At 32.4% G+C, this 14,328-nt stretch overlaps 2 protein-coding genes and 1 non-coding gene across 3 annotated transcripts; 1 reads left to right on the top strand and 2 right to left on the bottom strand.

Moving 5' to 3' along the window:
• Positions 1–6,434: 6,434 nt before the first annotated feature.
• LOC107411586 (trans-cinnamate 4-monooxygenase) lies at positions 6,435–10,211 on the top strand. Its single transcript, XM_016019194.4, has 3 exons — positions 6,435–7,304; positions 7,410–7,543; positions 9,442–10,211. Exons 1-3 carry the CDS (start codon positions 6,520–6,522, stop codon positions 10,038–10,040), a joined length of 1,518 nt encoding a protein of 505 aa, XP_015874680.2. The 5' UTR covers positions 6,435–6,519; the 3' UTR covers positions 10,041–10,211.
• Positions 10,212–11,392: 1,181 nt separating this feature from the next.
• On the bottom strand, positions 11,393–11,494 carry LOC112490802 (small nucleolar RNA snoR100). The gene has a single exon (XR_003054998.1). It is a non-coding gene; the product is annotated as a small nucleolar RNA snoR100 (small nucleolar RNA).
• Positions 11,495–12,086: 592 nt separating this feature from the next.
• LOC107411578 (probable glutathione S-transferase parA) lies at positions 12,087–13,321 on the bottom strand. Its single transcript, XM_016019187.4, has 2 exons — positions 12,841–13,321; positions 12,087–12,661 (listed from the first exon to the last, which is right to left on the bottom strand). The coding sequence occupies exons 1-2, from the start codon at positions 13,156–13,158 to the stop codon at positions 12,323–12,325; spliced, it is 657 nt and encodes a 218-aa protein (XP_015874673.3). The 5' UTR covers positions 13,159–13,321; the 3' UTR covers positions 12,087–12,322.
• Between the last annotated feature and the right edge of the window lie 1,007 nt (positions 13,322–14,328).

The raw sequence follows: 14,328 nt of genomic DNA, 5'->3' as shown, positions 1-14,328 counted from the left end.
CTACAATGGAAATAGGAGTCAATTCGTTTTTTAGCATAGATAACTATATTCTACAATTGACAATTTGCTTTATCCAAGTGTCAATTACATCCTCATGCCCACCCCTTCACATCACCTACCCTACAAACTTATATCAAACCTGTCCATTTTTATTTCGTTTTATTCCTCGTCCTTCCTTGGATCCCACCTTCTAGCTAACTCATGCATGTGTATCAACAAAAACATGTTTATATATATATGGAAAAATATCTACCATACATGCCGTGGATTATTAACGTTTTTATGTAATCAAACGTTAAACTTCCATCATAAACTATTTAATAGAGCTTGATAAATGATTTATATATAGAAATTGGAAAAAAGATTGGGAAAAGTGCGAGAAACATCCTAACAAGTTTGTAATAATCCAGGCAGAAATCACTTTATTTGATGTTAAGCTTGGTGGTGACTTGTGAGTGCTGCCAATCTTGAATAAGCCTTTGAATATAGAGTGAATTAAATTGGTGATGTTTTACTTCAATTTAGACAATTTAAATGGCATTCCAAAAAAAATAAAAAATAAAAAGACAATAAAAATAGCAATGATTATTGACTGTAACTTTCATATTATTTTCAAATTCGATCATGCTAGTGATAAAAAATTCCTCTCTAATTTTAATATTAAAAATAAAATAAAAATTGATGATGCTGTAGGCGGAAACCATTGACATAAGAGTGACGTGGGTGAAGTTCAGTAAGAAGAGAAAGGAGAAATGGCAATGGTTGGGAAGGTAGCTAGCTAGAGCCCAAGAGCAATGAACGTGATATGGTAGGCTTGTTGCGAGTTAGGTGTGCCTCTTTTCTCGCTTGTCATTTTCAACGGTAGTAGGTAAGAAAACCCCCTTTGTGGAACCGGTCCTGGATTTCATAAAATATATTATGTATTGCTTGTTATTATTATTTCCTATCTACAGTAGCTGCCTCATGTTTATCTACTCCCAACTTTTGGCCACTCCCACTTTATAATCAATCCGTCTCTTCTTTATTTATTTATTATTTTTTTTTTTTAATATAAGAAAACGTAGGAAGTGCTATAGACTTTCAATGTCTACTTTTATAATTTATTAACAAGTTTTAATATATTGTTTGGTTGAATAAGTAGGACAATTTGGGGATTATATTATATGATTTAATATTATTTCATATGGTAGATTAGAGTGTAAGGTGAACCCATACCCAAGAAGTTATGGATTGCGTGGTAGATGGACTATTTGAGCTATGAAGATAAAACCTATCTGCAACACTCTTTCGATATATTCATTGCTTCAATAAAACGCCGTTCATTCTAACGGCAGTTTTAGGCGGCGACCTAAGAAAAGTCAGACCATTGAGTCATTGACTCCTTTTTTTTTTTTCCTCTTCTATTAAAAATAATGATAATGATAATAATAATAATAATAAAGAGGTGGAATTTTACTTGCATATTTTTATCTGCTTCATATGATCCCATCCATGAGCCGGTCAAGATGTGGACTTTTCTCTATTGTTCCTTTCGGAATCTGGATATAATTGACTCTAAAACCGAAGATTAAAAATTTGTTGTAATTTTGTGACGTCATTAAAAAAATTTGTTCTACATTTCCATTGTTGGTTATTCAATTTTAGGAAAATGATTGTTTACCTTTCGGAATCGCATACTCCTCGATGTGTCTGACCATACTAATCCATTTAAGCATTCACATGGTTAGCATGTTGGTTGACAATGATTGTATAATAGTATATTCATCATTAAAAAAAAAAAAAAAAAAAAAAGGATTGTATGTACTATCAAACTCCATGGATGTACGATTGAAAGTTGGTATTTCCATTGATTTTGATTAGTCTATAATAACCTGTACAGGGTTTTTTCTAAAACAATATTAATATTGTATTTTTAGGTAAACTTAATATTAAAAAAAAAAGAATATTGTATAAAGTATTTGGAGATACAGCGTAATAACATATTTCAATAATAATTTAAAAATTTGATGAAGAGGATTAGTTTTAGTGGTTGAATATTTTTATTTATACCTACGAGAATATGAGTTCTAATCATGATAAATAATAAATTTTGGATAAATTGTAATTTAGATCAATTATTAAAAAATAATAATAATACTTTAAAAAATTCAAGCTTCCACACTTTAATAATAATAAAAAAATTAATTACAACTCAATGACTTCTACTTAAAAAAAAAAAAAAACTTTAGATTTTAAAAGTTAAAATGTTACAACTTAGATATTTAAATTTTAATTTATTACATTTTTATTCAATTTAACTTTTATATTCATAATGGTTAACATTTCTTCCACTTTACCAATGTTAAATATAATTTGATCGAATGTGTTGCAATTTAAACCATATAGTTTCATAACTTTTATAGTTTAGTACCTCTAATTCAAACCTCACATTAATCATTTTTTGCTAGAAATCTGATCAAACTAAAATGTAGTAATTGAACATTATTAAATATTTAAATTATAACTTTTTAAATTTGAAAAATTCGAAATGGAATTTTTTCAAGCTACAAGATATATATATATATATATATATAGAGAGAGAGAGAGAGAGAACCAATTAATCGTAGCAGCCGAAATGACATGACTATAACACGAGAAACAAATCAAACAATTCTTAGGAAATTATAAAAACATTAAAAGATCATTTTTCCAGAACTCAAGTCACTGAAAGGCAGGCAAGTCCAAATTAAGCTGACACTTATAATGTTGTTAATTTTATGACAAACTAATTGACAATTTTGCCTAGCAATTCAAAACACCTTCACCTTGTTGGGTGGGATGTTTCCCAAATTTAAATCGTAGTTCACTTCCGTAAGGAATTTTTTTGATGAAGAAAAAAGCTAGGCTTTTGTTGTCCTATCCGAATTGTAATGCATACCGTATAAACATTCGGATCTTTAATTTCCGTATGGGACAAGTACGTATTTTGTTATAGTGACAAATAACGACATTCAATTTTCAATAATTTTTTGTTTCTAAAAATACTTATAACTAAAAAAAAAAAAAAGGATAATTGTCATTTGTCAATAGAGATTCAGAATTTCGTTTTGAGTTTGAGCTCCATCAACCGAAGACAATCTTTATTCTTATTTACTTTTCTACCAAACAAATAGAAAAAGGTGAGGATTCTAATTTATTTTCTTATCATTTGCTTACAAAAATATTAAGATTGAGATTCTTCGGAGATGGCAAAACAGACTAATATTTACTAGTGTAAATAATTCAGATAACAAATTAATTACCATATGAATCATCTCCTACTTCAAACTAATGCTGTCATATTAAAGGCTTAAGGATGACCAATATGACAAGTGACCATTTTAAGGTAATAATGTGAGTGTGAAATTCTTGACCCAAAATTAAAAATTTTTACCAATTGATTGATTTTGAGTTAAAGATCTCACATCAAGAAACTGAACCATTTTCTTTTTATTTCTTTGATTGAGAATCGAGGACTTTAAATTGTATTTAATTAGTTTAGTAACAGTTTGGAAATTGGTGTGACGAACATTGAATTGCATATATATGGAACAAGAATATAAACAAAACAGTTTATTTAAAATATAGATTTGTTGGAAAATAATATTATTGCAAAAAAAAAAAAAAAGGGAAAATACAAATTTCAACAGGAATTCAAGAAATTGGATGAAAAGTTGGAACACTGAAAAATCTGAAATTCAAATACTTCAACCATTACAGATTGTTAATTCAATTTGAGCTTTATTATCATATGAAGGCACTACTTTTATTTATTTATTTTTGTGTGTGTGTGTGTGTGTTTGTTTATTTTATTTTATTTTATCAAATTTCAAATTTATAATGGTTTATGGATCTTTAATATCACCTTAATGTATGTGCCACTTTACGAAAGGTATTACATAGAATCCAAAATGTGAATTGTGGCGTACTACCTTGACAACCGTTTACTTTAAATCATCCATCGGTTTTTTTTTTTGGGGCAATATTAAATCATCCATTGTTGAACACGAGAGAAGATATATCACGATATACATTGCTTGTAAAATTGGAAATATTTATAGAAAACCAACAATATATTGGGACTGAAAGTCTTGTAATTCATGCAGAATAACAAGAAATATTAGTTTTTTATATTACGAAAAGATATAATGATGAGAAAATATTATCTGCAGCTTAGAGAAATCCTAACAACTTTTTTTTATTATAAAGAGTATAAATTTTTAAATTCAAAAATATATTTAAAGGTAATTGATAAAATTTTTATTAGGTCTTTTGATAAATTTTATTATCATACTCTTTATTCTTTATATTGTTATAAGAGTACTAATTATTTTATTACCATCAAATAAAATTATATATATATATATATATATTTAATAAAAAATTGTGTTAGTAGTGTTTAATCTTGTGCAATATGCTGAATGCCTTTTTTTTTTTAAGTTTGGTTCGTTCAAATATATAATATAAGACAAATAAGAAAATATTTCAGAGAGCCTTTTAGGTTTATACTTCAACAAATTAATTTTAGATTCAAAGAAAAAAAAGGGATCAAGATTAGAATTAGAATTGTGAAGGATATGTCGAGAGAAAGATCATCCCTAAAACATTCTTTTATTATTTTTTTGACAAAAAGCTTATTCTTCTTCGTTTCTATATCTTTAATTCTTGAAATTAAGCCTCAAATGAGTTAATGATAAATGACTAAAGAAAAAAAGTTAGTGACAATTGATTAATTGTTTTTGTTGCTAATTCCTATTTGATGCATTGAATACTTGTAATTAATGATGAGTTTCTCTAATCATTGTAAAACCGGCCACCAGTAACTCTTAATCATCCAATGTTTGAGGTTTTTAAAGAGCATACACTAATATCATATTTGAACATTCAATTGGACATGAACATTTATAATTGAACATTCAAATACATATTTTATAGGAATAATATACTTTACTCGCAGCAAGAAAAAAAAGAAAAGGAACGCTATACTATATTTTGACATTTTATAGCTATAAATCGTACGTGATTACTGGCACTTGTACCTAAGTATATTTTGTTGCTGAATCTATGTGTTCTATTTTTGGTTCCTCTTTCTTTTTCGTTTTTAGCGACACAATTTCGGCGTGATCACAGTCTCTCCCGCGACCCAGTCTAAACATTCGAGTAAAAATTCATTATGGTGCACAGCTTAAAAAAAAAATAAATATATATATATATATATATACACACACACACACACAAACAAATTGGTGACGACGCAGTCAGACAAATTTGATGGATCCACCCATTCCTCGAGGCGTTGCTGTGAACGTCAGTATGAGTTCATTATTGTCCCCCAGAATTTCCGCCTACACGAAAAATACGCAGCAATTTGTAATATTTATATTTAAATTCTTTTGAAGAATCTATCAATTTTGTAATTAGAGAACAAAAAAAAAAAAACAAAAAAAAAAAATTGTATATTCCAGCCGTTGAAAATTAATAGCTGGGGTGGCACAATTAAACAGATCCCATATTGCAAAGTGGACCCACAATCTCTGACCCGTTGTCTCTTATGTGGCAGCAAACAAATGGTGCCAGACAATCATAACCGCACATTTGTACATTTTTGGGCTGCATATGGAGGGCTGCTTTAATTTCCATTTCAAAAAAAATAAAGAAAGAAAAATTCGAATCAATTTTTTATTTTTTATTTTTTTAAAATAGAATAAATGAACATATATATATATATATATATATTTTTTTTTTCTGATGACCTTAAAACCAGCAAATACAGAAAACGAAATAATCAAGCGTTGTGGTCACCGTAGCATTTACGGTGGATATGATCGTCACGTTAATGTTCTAATGTGGCAATCCTTCTGATATGTCGTAATGTTAATGGTCCATCAGCACAGTGAAAGCGTGATGGTTCTCACAGCAGATGGAGAACCTCAAAAATTTTGACATTTTCGTCCATCTAGAGCTGCTCACCTTACCCCTTTTTTTTTTTTTTTGGGGCAATGGTCGCTCACCTTACCTACTCCCCCCATCCTGTCAAATCTTTCTTTTTTGAATCATCTAGTTCTTTTCAATACATATTTAATAATAATGATGATATGATTTAATATTTAACTTTTTATTTTATTTTTATTACATATCAAAAAATTTATAGGAAGATTTATGAATTTTTTATTTTTATCTCCATAGAGTCGCAGTCCCTCAAAGTCAAAAGCCACGCTTGCCGTATGTCCTTCACTATCCATAACGCCGTTAAGCACACACTTGACGGTCTCTTTCACCCACTTCCACAAGCCACATGACCACACAATCCACCTAACGACGTGCCGTCAAACCCTTCACCAACTCGCTTCCTCTCTCTCTCTCTCTCTCGCTTCCCACCACAACTATTTCATTGCTCTATAAAAGCCCCATACACCAAGTACATCTCCCAACTCCCACCCAACTCTTCCTATCTATTGTGCGCCTATATTCCTTATCCTGTGCACCTGTTCCTACACCACCATGGATCTCCTCCTATTGGAGAAGACACTCTTAGCCCTTTTCGTGGCCGTGGTTCTCGCCATCACCATCTCTAAGCTTCGCGGCAAACGATTTAAACTCCCTCCCGGTCCTATGACCGTACCCGTATTCGGTAACTGGCTCCAAGTCGGAGATGACTTGAACCACCGTAACCTTACCGAATTAGCTAAGAAATTCGGCGACATTTTCTTGCTCCGGATGGGCCAGAGAAACCTCGTCGTTGTCTCTTCCCCGGACCTCGCCAAAGAGGTCCTTCATACCCAAGGAGTTGAATTCGGGTCAAGGACCCGAAATGTTGTATTCGATATTTTTACGGGTAAAGGACAGGATATGGTGTTCACGGTTTACGGTGAGCATTGGAGGAAGATGAGACGGATTATGACCGTCCCTTTTTTTACTAACAAGGTGGTGCAGCAGTACAGATACGGTTGGGAATCCGAGGCTGCGAGCGTTGTCGAGGATGTGAAGAAGAATCCCGAATCATCAACGACTGGGATCGTTCTGAGGAGACGGTTGCAGCTGTTGATGTACAACAACATGTACAGGATCATGTTCGACCGGAGGTTCGACAGTGAAGATGATCCATTGTTTGTGAAACTCAAGGCGTTGAACGGAGAGAGAAGTAGATTGGCTCAGAGCTTCGAGTACAACTATGGCGATTTCATTCCAATTCTGAGACCTTTCTTGAGGGGCTATTTGAAAATTTGCAAAGAAGTGAAGGAAAGGAGGTTAAAGCTCTTCAAGGACTTTTTTGTCGAAGAGAGGAAGTAAGTTTCATTTTTATGGATTTGATTTTCTTTTTCTTTTCTTTTTTTTAATTTTTATTTTTGGGAAAAATTAAGGAAAAAATTGAATTTGTCTAAATTTAACAGGAAGCTAGCAAGCACGAAGAGTACGGACCATGAAGGATTGAAATGTGCGATAGACCATATTTTGGACGCTCAGCAGAAAGGGGAGATTAACGAGGATAACGTTCTTTACATTGTCGAGAACATCAATGTTGCCGGTAAGTGGCTGGCCCACACTTTTGACACCCTTTTTATTTTATTTTAAGTTTCTTGCTCTTTGGTTGGCTTGCCTGTTGTTTGATACCTAACCCCCTGGTTTTGCTTATTTTACCACCTATACCCCCTTTTCTTTATGAAAATTTTCTAAATGGAAGGGCAATTTCGTCGGTGACGATTAGTATTAATACTACTATATAAAAAAGATAAGAACAGTTATATTTCCAATTTTTTTTTTCTTTTATAAGGATCTGAATTTAATAAGAACAATAACTTTACATAATTGTAAGCCTGAAATTTAGGTGGTGGACTGTGTCAGCTGCATTTAATTTCATGGCCATACCTGTAATAGCAGTGCATGGTTTAGAATTTTAATAGAGATTAAAATATAAAAACAGCACATTTATTAATTTATTTTATCAACTTACCACTGGAAATGATTAAAAAAAAAAAAGAGAGAGAGAGAAAATTTTATCTATTTAAATACGTTTGAAAGTTGGCTAAGAAAACAATTTCAAAATCTGGGATTTTTGATCTTCAAAAAAAAAAAAAAATTTCTTTCCGAAATATTAACTTAGAACATTTTACAAAAAAATTGATATATAGAAAAGTATTTTTGGGCTGCTCATAATGAGGCAATTACATGGACACCAACACATAAGTTTCTTATTTCTTCTCTCCTTAAACCGCAATTTAGTTAAAAAGGGGAAGTCTCAAAGCAAAAAAAAATAGTTAAAAAGGGAAAGTCATATTCTGCTTACTTATCTGCTTATCATACTTTTTTATTAAGTACGAAAAAAAGGGTATAGTCTGAAGGAGCAGAGTTACTGACAACATTCTTTTTTTTTTAATTTTTTAATTTTATTTTTTTATGACCGTAATAGATAACTGGTATATTTTATTGTATGATTAGGAGAGACAAATAACTTGGTTGACATCCACATTACATTTTTTTTTTTTTTTCCCCGAGTAAGAGAGATTTTTTTTTTTTTGTGATCTATTTATTTTTTTTTGGAGGAAAACATTCACATCACGGTACATCATAATTAAATCAATATGCAACTTTCACGAAAACAAATATTCAATATGCAACTTGCACGGTTGCACCAATCTTGTTTCGCCAATAATGTGTTGGCCAACGATTTTTTAATTGTAGGGAGTTAGATTTGGAGTAGGTAGTTGACATATAATTTGATTGTTGGGTTTGGTCATAATTACGAAAATCCCGCCTACCAGGCTACCACCGTCTTTGAAATCCAACCAGCACTCTTTGACCTTTTTCTCTGTTTTGTCTTTTTCAACTCCCTTCTTGCGAGGAATCGCGGCACGTACACAGGCCATAAGTTATGCCATGTTACAGAAAGCACTGGTCTTTTTTAGATCTAATACAAATTGGAATTTATTTATTTATCCACTTTTGTACTTTGTTTTCCGTTTCATTATGCAAATTAGACCAATAATCCTTTCTACACTGCACAAATTTTGCATTTCATTCGTGGTAGTAGGTAAAGGTATCTGAATAGATTTCGTCGGCTGAGAGCATTTGGACCCCACAAAACACATTTGAGAATGAGAGTTCGGCGCCGCACGATGCTTGATTTATTAACTCTTTAAAGATTGGCTTCATGGTTGAAGAGCGCTTTTTTTTTTTGGGGCTTCCTTAAAATGTCGGAAAGTGAACTTTTTAGCATCCTTTAGATTTACTTCATATTTTAAAAAACTTTGCTTCTCTTTTTATCAACAACTATTCGCGAAATAGACACTATCACATAGTCATCATGATTGCTATCGTTGTAATGCGCCAGTGGAATCCCATTATCCATTAGTGTTTTTTCTTTTTATTAATAATAATTTTTGTTTTTTTGTCACTAAAAAAACGTTTTCAATTTGTGTAACACAGCAATTGAAACAACACTGTGGTCGATTGAGTGGGGAATTGCAGAGCTTGTGAACCATCCACAAATCCAGAGGAAGCTCAGGAATGAGCTCGACACTGTGCTCGGACCTGGTGCACAGGTCACAGAGCCCGACATTCAAAAACTGCCTTACCTTCAGGCCGTGGTCAAAGAGACTCTCAGACTCCGAATGGCAATTCCTCTCCTTGTCCCTCACATGAACCTCAATGATGCAAAGCTAGGAGGTTATGACATTCCTGCTGAGAGCAAGATCTTAGTCAATGCTTGGTGGCTCGCAAACAACCCTGCCAACTGGAAGAAACCAGAGGAATTCCGACCGGAGAGGTTCTTGGAAGAGGAGTCGAAAGTCGAAGCCAATGGCAACGACTTCCGATACCTTCCTTTCGGTGTTGGAAGAAGGAGCTGCCCAGGCATCATTCTGGCATTGCCCATATTGGGTATTACCATAGGACGTTTGGTTCAGAATTTTGAGCTGTTGCCTCCACCAGGACAGTCAAAGATTGACACAGCAGAGAAGGGTGGGCAATTCAGTTTGCATATTTTGAAGCACTCCACCATTGTTTTAAAACCAAGGTCATTTTAAAATGAAGATGTAATTGCTCATTCTATGTTCGATCACAGACACGTTAGTGAGATTTTGAATGTTGGGATTTTGTTTTAAAAATGTGGTGATTATGAATATATGTTGTTGCATGACAATGTAAAAAATGTTGCACTGTATTTTAATAAGTTTGAGACGAGTCTCATTCTCTTATGTTGGGAATTCTTTTTTCTCTTTTTTTTTTTTTTTTTGTGGGCTGGTGAGGCTTGAACCCAGCTCATAGGTTAGGCCATGTTCGTAACTTACATTGCTTACTCTTTTATGACTATCTTTTAAGCTGTGGTCTAGCAAAACGACCAACGACCAAGTAGGCAAGTACTTTTGCCATACCGATACTCTGTTCTGGACCTCTGCTTTAGATTTTAGCAGAGATGGAAACGAGCATCCACTACCTGTTACTTTCTGGAGGAGAAATGAGCTTATTTGGATTCTAAATCCTTGCCCATGGAGTATAAATCAAATACGAAGCTGATTTTTTTAAGTTTTTCACCCAAAAAAAACAAAGAAGCTAAGTTTGAAGTCTCCTAACCCTATTTCCTGTAAAAAAAAAATAATGTTTTGTCTAAAGCCTCCACTTTAAAAGCACTCCCTTTTGTACATGATGCAGATTTGCAAGGATTGGAACAGATTGTTTTAAGAACTCGGGAATTTCATGTTGAGTTTCAATTTTGAATGTACAACTCTTTAATTATTATTATTATTATTATTAACAATCAAGCATCGTTTGGCTGATTATTATTATTATTATTATTAATTTTTGGAATAACCAAAAAACAAAAAAAACAGATGTTCATAAAGAGATCTGTTTGTACTGTTTGAGTGTTCTCCTATTTTGAATCAAATATTTTTATTCAGCTATATTCATTACACCCAGTTAAATATGCCAAATGCACAATCATCAAACCCAAACCAGTGTTCATAAAAAAAAAAAAAACAAAAAAAAAAAAACAAAACTAGTATATTTTCCTTGGAAAAGTATACATATGTAAACACTGTCTATAAAAAATATAAATATTTTCTTTTTCAACTTTCAAATCATTTGGATGACAATTTGTTATACTCAAAAGAACGAAAACTAACGGAATGCATACAAATATACCGCTATCGATATCAAAACAAACTTCATTCTTTAAAAAACAAAAAAATATTTAATGCTTTTAAGATATAGTTTTCTATGGCAGAAAACAATAATTCCATATAAAAAAATTCAAATATTAGCCATTTTCCTTGCCCAAATCCAAAAAAAAAAAAAAAAAAAATAGCCATTTTCATTGTATGAAAAAATAATAGGACCTTTAGAAAAAATATAAAAATTAAAAATAAAATAAAGGAAAAAATGTGGGTCGCAACCAGGCCCTCAAATCAGGGAATCAGAGAGAGCAGACATGTTGACCCTGAAATCCATTTCTGTGCACATTACCATGCTGCCTTCATATTTTTCAATACAATCCAGAGCATCGGCTTATTATGCACAGATTCATCCACCACATAACCCATCAAACAACAAAATTGAAAACCAGACCCTAATCTAAAACCAATCAAACAATCGAAACCCCTAATTGAAAACAACTAAACAAAACAACGATAAACTAACATGCCACCGAGAGCATAAAATTCCTATGCACAGCCGCGACCTTCACCTTTCTCTTCTTAGCCACTATTTATAGGTGAATGTTTCGCAAGGAGCGTCCAGACGCTGGTTAGGGCTTTTTGAACTCGGTAATCCGTATCTTCAATTACGAAAATACCACTCTAATTATCTTTAATTCACAAGACTATCCTTCGTAGTAGGTTTTGGATCGAAAGTGAAACCTAAGCCCATAATTCTGTTATTTAACTGGGCCTCGTAACTCTGTTGGGGTTCACACTCACAGGCCCCAGAATAGGATTAAAATAGGCCGAGGAAAAAGGAAATTTTTAGGAACCTTGCTCTCTAATAAAAAAAAGTTTTTGTGTTATTTGTCACCAAAATTAGTGATAATACTGATAAAACAAAAAAACAGTGATAATACTATTGAAAACAAATAATAATAATAATAGATCGCAGCTGATTTGCTAATAATTTATTTAACTTAGTCTATACAGAAAATTGGTTATATTCCAATCAATTTTGACTTACTGGTGATGCGGCAAATAACATGTTTTTTTTATTGAAACGACAATAGAGGACATCAACAAACCAAACACACAAGTAAAACAAATAAATGGTACATCATAGTACATTATTTTAGGCAACTTTATTATTGACCTATGACCATGATCCATCACCCGTATTTCTGCTTGAGTTCCAAAGCAAAGTCATAAACCTTGTGAGGGTGGGGAATTGATTTATACACACTATCTTTTTCCAAGCACCTTTTCGCCCAAGCCATAAACTTGGGGCATTCAGCTTCTATGCTGAAATTTCCACATTTCTGGTAGGTATAAAACCAGGTAGTGAAAGGAACAAGTATCACATCCAAGAACCCAAACTTGTCACCTCCAAAATAAGGGTTATCTCCCAGCACTCCTTCAAGGGTCCTCACGCATTCAATAAATTCCTTCTTTGCAAGCTCTTGGTCTTCCCCTTTACCCATCCACACTCTCTTCCCAGTGCTGTTTATCTACAGCCCATTAGAAAATTAGAACAACAACAAAGTATGAATATGAATATACATACATACATACATACATATATATATATATATATAAATCTATATTTTATTTTTACATGTTTTATATACGGATATCATGTTTTATATATAGATATGTTTGAGATTTGACATGGAGAAAGCGAATCTACCTTTTTGTCAACGTAGTCGGCCCAAAACCGAGCTCGGGATCGCTCGTAAGGGTCAGATGGGAGCAGAGGAGATTTATCTTTCCAGACCTCATCAATGTACTCAACTATGATTGCAGACTCAGAAATGGGCTTTCCATTATGAATTAGAACTGGGATTAATTTGTGAACTGGGTTCATCTCTAGGAGCAGAGGGCTTTTGTCTGATAAATTTTCTTCCTTGGCTTCGTACTCGACCCCTTTCTCGGCCAAGGCTATTCTCACTCTCATTCCATAAGAGCTTGGCCAAAAATCCAATAATACCACTTTGTGATCTTCCATTTTGAATCAGAAAATTAGATGATCAGATGATCAGATGATCAGATGACACTTTTTGGAATATGTACTTAATTGTAAGCTATTGGTGATGAAAATAATAGTACTGCATGAATGTTATATTTATAATGTGATTCAGAGCAAAATTTATGTGGGGCAACAACAATAAGATGATGTCAGTGCTTATGTTCTTTCAGTTCTTATATATCTCTTTTTCTTACTCATTTTAAAAAGGAAGATATATAGAGCAAAGAGGTCCAGAAGGTTCTGCGAAAATGGATTTGGCTTTTTATTATAAAAGAAAAATAATAAAAGAGAAGAATTAGGTATTGATTTTAATTTTTTTATATTGGTATTGAATTTTTTTTATATATTTCTTGATAAAAAATAATTATATATGTTTCTTGTGGACTACGACTCTGACTAAACCTATATTATAAGTTTATTATCGACACCAATGTATCTTTTGACTATTTACCAAAAAACCATATATCTTTCGACTGACATCTCTCCACGCCAACCACTGTGGCCTGCCCTGTATATATTAAACACTCTTTTCCCACACTGGTTTCACGTCTACGCATGAAATTTTTGGGTTGTTTATCAATTTACATATTATTTTATTAATGGATATGTTTTACACGGCAATAAAACTGATGTATGTATTATTTAATATTACGTATTGTACTATTGTTAGTTTTTAAAGTTATCATCAATTTGTCACATAGTTTCTTGGAGGCTGTCTTGTATAACATACTTTTATTTAATTTGTATACATATACATTTTCTCGCAGTATATAAGGTTTTGTTAGTGGGAATTTTTTGTTACTTTTTCGATTAATTTGTAATTAAGTTTTTCGGATATATATTTTATAAATTTTTTTACCTGTACTTCACATTGCACTAATTGACTTTCCGTGCATTTTTGCATTCAATTTACTTCTGGTTGTTTGGTACCTGCCTCTTCTCGATCGAACCTGTAGTATGGTGGACATGTATCACCCACTTGACCACAGAACTAGAAGGTTGGGCTTTAATGTTTACTTGTGAACGTTTTTATAATATTTGTATATAGATTGGATATTGTATGCATATTACTAAAATATGAAACTTTAAGAGTTGGTATATTTAATTTATATTGATAAGACTCTTAATTTTGTCATAAGCTTGGAACCC

This window comes from Ziziphus jujuba, chromosome 10, assembly GCF_031755915.1.
Source record: "Ziziphus jujuba cultivar Dongzao chromosome 10, ASM3175591v1".
Taxonomy (NCBI): Eukaryota; Viridiplantae; Streptophyta; class Magnoliopsida; order Rosales; family Rhamnaceae; genus Ziziphus; species Ziziphus jujuba.
This window is presented reverse-complemented; position numbering and strand designations above follow the sequence as displayed.